The sequence below is a fragment of the Notolepis coatsorum genome (genome assembly GCF_963971535.1).
Source record: "Notolepis coatsorum genome assembly, chromosome: 12".
NCBI classification, from domain to species: domain Eukaryota; kingdom Metazoa; phylum Chordata; class Actinopteri; order Aulopiformes; family Paralepididae; genus Notolepis; species Notolepis coatsorum.
In genome coordinates this window covers 78,448,170-78,454,689 of record NC_140176.1, presented here as the reverse complement: position 1 = coordinate 78,454,689, position 6,520 = coordinate 78,448,170, and the positions used below count along the sequence as shown (strand labels likewise).

The 6,520-nt window shown below is 41.5% G+C and overlaps 1 protein-coding gene across 1 annotated transcript; it reads left to right on the top strand.

Moving 5' to 3' along the window:
- The first annotated feature begins 1,735 nt into the window (after positions 1-1,735).
- rpl21 (ribosomal protein L21) lies at positions 1,736-6,433 on the top strand. Its single transcript, XM_084326570.1, has 6 exons — positions 1,736-1,790; positions 2,904-2,982; positions 3,149-3,210; positions 4,166-4,278; positions 4,900-5,050; positions 6,306-6,433. Exons 2-6 carry the CDS (start codon positions 2,916-2,918, stop codon positions 6,393-6,395), a joined length of 483 nt encoding a protein of 160 aa, XP_084182696.1. The 5' UTR covers positions 1,736-1,790; positions 2,904-2,915; the 3' UTR covers positions 6,396-6,433.
- The last annotated feature ends 87 nt before the right edge of the window (positions 6,434-6,520 follow it).

The following is a 6,520-nucleotide window of genomic DNA, read 5'->3' as shown; positions in this document are numbered from 1 at the left end:
GGACTCTGTTTTGCCCATGTGTAATGATAGTTTGTTATCAGCGAGCCATATGGAGATTTTGCCTAGTTCTGAGCTGAGGGTTTTTTCAACCTGTAACTTGTTCTTGTCAGAGACCAGCAGGGCTGAGTCGTCCGCAAACAGGAACAAGTTGCAGTCACAAGCTGACGACATGTCATTTGCATAAATTAGGAACAGTAGCGGACCTAGTATGCTTCCTTGTGGAACACCACAGTTTACTGTGAGGGGGGGGGGATAGGGTACTGTTTACCTCCACCATCTGCTCTCTCCCCTCCAGGTAGGATTGCATCCAGCTCACTGATAGACTATCAAAACCAATTGCTTTTAGCTTGTCAATCAGAATGGTGTGATTGACAGTGTCGAAGGCCTTTTGTAGGTCCAGCATGACCATGCCGCAGTATTTGCCCGCGTCCACCTCTTGTTTGATGTGGTCGTTTAAATAGAGAAGGCATGTGTCAGTGGAGTGGGATGTTCTGAAGCCAGATTGGAATTCGTAGATTAGATTTTTTTCCGCAAGGTATTTTTCGACCTGTTCGTATACAATTTTTTCCATGACTTTCGAGAATTGATGTGGCATAATTGCTAAACGTGTTTAGTCCCTTGTTTGAGCCGAATCTGGGTTTAACATGATTTGTGGAGCTCCCTCTGGTGTTGTGATCGTGGTATTCACTGACCTTTGGGAAGTATTTTGACATGTACATGGGTATCTTGGTCGTGTAGTGTATCTTGTAGACCAGGCCCATTGCAAGTTGCTGTACTCTGTCGTCTACTCTAAGCCATCTTAGGTTGTCAAAGTGGGCAGGGGTGAGGTGGGTTATAGGAGTCTACTCAAGCAAGAAGTCTACCATTCTGTCTTGTTTCCACAACAATATGAACTATCCTAAATATCACACTTCCAGAAGAATAGCCTTTCTTCCAACAACTCGATTGATTGATTGATTGAAAACTTTATTAACAGATTGCTGAATGGGTACAGTACAGGACAGCAAAATACACACAATTGTTAAGGGGATGCAGACCAGAGAAAGACGTTCGTCTTGTTTACATCAGGGTCCCCCATTTTCAATTCATCATAACATATAAAAAATTATTCCCTTCGGTCCTATCAAAGAGCCGTTCATAATAATGGGATCGTTCACGAACGACACATCACAATAGAGCTACCACCTACCAGAGCCTACTACGTGCTAGAGCAGCATCCATGATGCAAATGTTATTAAAAACCCACAATAAACTGTCACGTTGTAAAGCTAGATAGCTAGTATGGTTTAGTAACACCGAAAGACGTTAGGCGGATCCCTGACATCACCAATCGTCTCAAATACAAAAAAACTTTACCGTGTTTTGCTTGGAAACACCAAGCAAACACCACACGTTTAATATTATAGGTGACTGGCACTCATAGCTAAATTTAATTAATATATGCAGAAACTGTTTCGCTAGTCTGCGCCGGTAAATTGTCAAACAAAAAACCTTGGAAGAGCCACAAAATAACTATCTGATCTGGGACCGGATTATTTAAATTAGTAATGGTCGAAACCGGTTGGATCCCATTGGAACGTATTTTGTGCTGACCCTGGATCAGCAGTTGGACCACAGTCCCCCCGCCCCACACACACACAGTCACACACACGCACACACACACGCACACGCACACACACATTTGGTTCAGGCGATATCACGGAGCGCCTGTATTGCACTTTTAACAAGGCGGAGTTTCGGGTCCTTCTATCTCTCTTTCCGTCGTAACCGCCATCTTGCAAGCGACGGGGGTAAGATGTGCTCCGTGTTCAAATGTCCTTTTTAACATGTTTTCTCGAAACAGTCGCGGACATATTCATTGGCATAAGTACCATACTTATTAATATAAAGCCTCGTTTGTTTATCGACGCCTAAAACCACCTAAAAACAAGCGAGAATGGCATTATAAATGAACGAGAACAGCGGCGTGGCTTCTTCCCATGTGGGCCTAGTAGGGTGGCGTTGATCCAACGGGCCACAAAAAGGCAAAATACTGGTTATTAATAATTATTATGGCATTTCCCTTTAGTCTGGTGTTGATATATCCGCTGTCGTTTTGTCATCACGTCGTGTAACTTTTCCAGTTTATACTTGATGGTCAAATTGCTTGTGATTCTCGAGACTTGTACATATAGTTTCATGTCTGTTGCTTGAGCATGGTGGTAGTTAACGTGGATTTAGGGAACGTTATTAATTTCAGAATCTGAATATATTCTTGTATCGCCCCATTCAATATTTAGTTTAACTTTTATTTGTGCTTTGGGTTTATAAATCATTATGGAAATCCAATATGGAGCATTACCTGGTTACTTACTAACTGCATACATCATATCTGGAGCCTCAAGCCAACTTTGGTCCATAGGATTGCCTATAATATACCAGAATTTAGGCCTTGAATTAGTTTGGTCTTAAAATGTATTTCATTAGGAAGTTACTTATATTTTGTGATACTTCTGCTGTTGCTCGATGATGATTCTCCTCTATTGATCACTGAAGTGAAATCAAAATGCACTTTTCCCCGCTGAACTGAGAGCAACTAGTGTACCTACCTGTCAAAAGCACACTCTATTGACTGAAGGGGATGTTGGCCCAGCTGCTTCGACCCTAGTTAATCTTAGGTCCTGTAGAGTAGATAAAAGATTTTCAGTAGAGATTCATATTGCTTGGCCAATGTTGTCACTTGTGTATTTGAGTGGGACTGTGCTGCCTGTTTCTGCGAGGAAGGGCTAATGACATCGATGTCTGTTGGATGGGTATGAATAGGGTGATTTGATGTTTAACCTGGGTTGTTTGTTCATGGGACCTTTAGTTTGAGCATTTCACTTTAACAAACATGAGCTTATTATTCTATTTTGTTCCTACAGTAATCGGGCATCATGACTAACACCAGAGGCAAGAGGAGGGGGACGAGGTACATGTTCAGCAGGCAGTTCCGCAAACATGGTGAGTCAATTTTTAAATATTTATTTTTGATGCAACATTTAAGCTTACTGTCAAAATACAAAATGTTAGACAAACATTCTGCATCTAATTAATTTTGTACAAATGGTGTAGGGTTCAAGAGGGTTTGAGTTAGATTGACTAAATATTTTTCCTATTTTTTTTATAGGCCCAATTCCTCTGTCCACATACATGCGTATCTACAAGAAGGGAGATATCGTTGACATCAAGGTAAGACATCTTAAGATGACTTAAATTGACTGAGAGCCATGTTTTGTTAAATGTAAACCTTTTACTTGGGAAACCCTGGGTAAACATGATGGGTAATAGACCCAGGTCCATCCTGTCTTGTTAACGACAAGACATGAACACAGATGACATCCATCAAGTCTCTTTAAAAGTAGGAGTGCTGATCTGAGACCAGCTTGGCTCGTAAGTCATAGTGACGTGTATATGGTTGTGACCTCGGTACATCTCTTCTTATGGAGCTTTTCACTGTATGGTACCGACTCTACTAGCCTTTTTTGGTTTTCCATCCGGCAAAAGTTGTGGCTATAATTTAGCCCTTAATTAGTTTGGTCTTAAAATGTATTGCATTAGGAAGTTACTTATATTTTATGATAATTCTGCTGTTGCTCAATGATGATTCTTCTCCATTGATCACTGAAGTGAAGTGAAATCAAAATGCACTTTTCCCCGCTGAACTGAGAGCAACTAGTCTACCTACCTGTCAAAAGCACACTCCATTCACTGAAAGGGATGTTGGCCCAGCTGCTTCGACCCTAGTTAATCTTAGGTCCTGTAGAGTAGATAAAAGACATTTTCAATTTAGTCCCCCCCCAAGTAATGTCTTGTAGATGCAGTTCTGTAGCTAATAATCTCGTTTTAAATGTGCTTTGGGGAAATTCTGGGCTGCAAAGTAAGCAGTCATTTTCCTTCATACTTTTATTATATACCGGTAGTATGGCCTAGAAATGGGTATTAAATTATATTCAAAGTGGTCTTAAAATGTTTCTGAATATAAAATAGTTTGAATTGTTTAAACCGGCAGGGACCTTGTAAAATGCCCCAGTTGACCCTGTATTGCATAACTGAATAAGCTGTTTAAAGGTCTATGGGTAGCGGGCTGACATCTTCTACCACATGTTTTTCCATTGTTTACAATTGTAAATACTTCTTTACATAGGGCACAGGCACCATTCAGAAAGGAATGCCACACAAGTGCTACCACGGCAAGACGGGTAGAGTCTACAATGTAACGCAACACGCCGTTGGCATCATTGTCAACAAGCAGGTTAAGTAAGTACACTATCCTTTTTTGCCTTATATGGCATCTCGTTCTACATGCATTTGTAACTCTGATCTCATTTAATCAGTCGGACGAGAACCCCATCTTCACTTTGCCACCAGGGCTCTGCCGTGTCCTCTAGTGGTCATTCATGTGGGGGACAGTACTTACCCTTAGGCACCCCGGCCGGACTTCTGTTTCTGAACTGGGGTTGTTGCAAGGAGACATACAAAAATAAAAAATAACGTTCATGGGCTGTGTCACTGTACGGGGTCATGTGTGTTGCCAGGCAGATGTTTAGGTTAAAATATGGTTTGGAAGTCTTGTGTGAGAAGCTGCCACAGAGTCTCTCGGGAGAAACTTCAAACCTCTAATTTCCCCCTCCCTTCTGTTTTTGTACATTTAGCAGTTTTAGTGATTTCTAAATGCCAATTTATGTAAATTACCCATATCAAGATGGCGACAGGCATCGATGGCAATGATTGGCAACCATCTAACTTCTCACCCACTTCCCAAACCCTTTTAACAGTTTCTAAACGTACCTGAATGTTAAGTTGCAACCTAAATACCCTTAAATTGATGAATGGATTATATTCTGGTTGTGAATTAATGTGTGTCCTATACCTTAACAGGGGCAAGATCCTGGCCAAGAGGATTAACGTGCGTATTGAGCATGTGAAGCACTCTAAGAGCAGGGACAGTTTCCTGCAGCGTGTCAAGGAGAACGAGAAGAGGAAGATAGAAGCCAAGCAGTTGGGCACCTGGGTCGATCTGAAGCGCCAGGTATAGAATAATATGCGAACACGTCTGGTGTCTTTTTCAAAGGAAGGCAATACTGCTAAACAAGATTAATCTGATTAGGTACATATGCCTGGGTATCGTCACTGATTGCCTGTTTTCAATTAGCCTTGAAGGTGCTGGTTTTGGGGTGGCCAGCTGAGTTTCAGTAGTAGTTTGGCAGAAACAAGGCAAACTAGACTTGAAGATCCATTCCAAAGGTTTCTAGATGCGCACATTGCTCAAATGAAACGTCACAGGGAAACAAATGCGGTAGAAGACATGGAACTTCCTTGTTCACTCATGTGCCATTTTTAAGTGATGTTTGTGTGCCTTGCGTCGAGATCGTTGAAACATTTTCCACATGAGGACAAGCTATATATTCTCCACTGGAGAAGACTAGTGAGGAAATCACAGGTTTTTCCTACAGCCTTAAATATGGTGACAATCCTTCAGTTTCTGGGTCGTGGTTAGAAACTCTTCCTATTTGCATAGATGCTGTCCTGTGTGGTTCATCACACTCTTGACCTTTCTTATTTAATTAGTGGTGTTTGGCTGATGTGTCGCTCGATGATGATTCTCCTCTGTTGATCACACTGAAATGAAATAAAACGCATTTTCTATTTCACCGGCGATCTGAGAGCGACTAGCACCTGTCACGAATGCACCCCAGCCCCCTACCCCCTAATGTAGTTTGGAGTGCAGTAAACTTTAAAGGGGACTTATTTTTTTCCCTTTCAACAAGTTCATTTATGTGTTTGAGGTCCCCTAAACATGTCTTTTGAAGTTTTTGCTCAAAGAACCCCCACTATGATTATGCATTCTAGCAGCCTCTGGGTAGACTTTTAACCTCTTCCACCCATAAATCAATCTCTCCAGACTGTTTGACAAAAGTATTGTTTTAATTTTCAAATGTATTCAAGTATAAACATAACTGTCACAACCGCAGTTATAATGTATATTATCATCAATATGTTAGTTTACAAATAGGTTAAAGTGTTCTTAGATAGATAAAAAAAAAAAAAAAAAAAAATCATTGTACATATTCATAAATCCCACACTTTGCTTAGAAATGATCATACGCACATTTCTGTGCGTACGCAGCATTGATAAATGAGGGCCCTGAGCCTCCGCCAACACAGGAAGCTTGGCCCCCTGAAACGGTTTATTGGAAGGTCGATAACAACCCCATCTCTATTCTCACTACTTCCCATCTATGTAGCAACAACTAAAGGCCCTTGTCTTTTCCTCTTCTCTGCAGCCTGCTGCTCCCCGCGGCGCCCACTTCGTAAGCACCAAGAACAACGTCCCCCAGCTGCTGGAGCCTATCCCCTACGAGTTCATGGCATAAACCTGCTGACCGGAATAAAAGTTGTTTGTACAAACAAACCCACTCCTTGTCCTGTGTGGTTCATCACTCTGACCTTTCTTGTATGATGTTTTAGATACTAGGTACTACTGAACTACTTCCAGGGC

What these genes read in the sequence shown, in the direction of transcription:
- rpl21 (XM_084326570.1), top strand. Translation starts at nt 2,916, where the DNA reads ATGACTAACACCAGAGGCAAGAGGAGGGGGACGAGGTACATGTTCAGC. An exon ending in CAGGCAGTTCCGCAAACATG is followed by an intron (nt 2,983 to 3,148) that starts GTGAGTCAATTT and finishes TTTTTTTTATAG; the next exon opens with GCCCAATTCCTCTGTCCACA. An exon ending in GAGATATCGTTGACATCAAG is followed by an intron (nt 3,211 to 4,165) that starts GTAAGACATCTT and finishes TTCTTTACATAG; the next exon opens with GGCACAGGCACCATTCAGAA.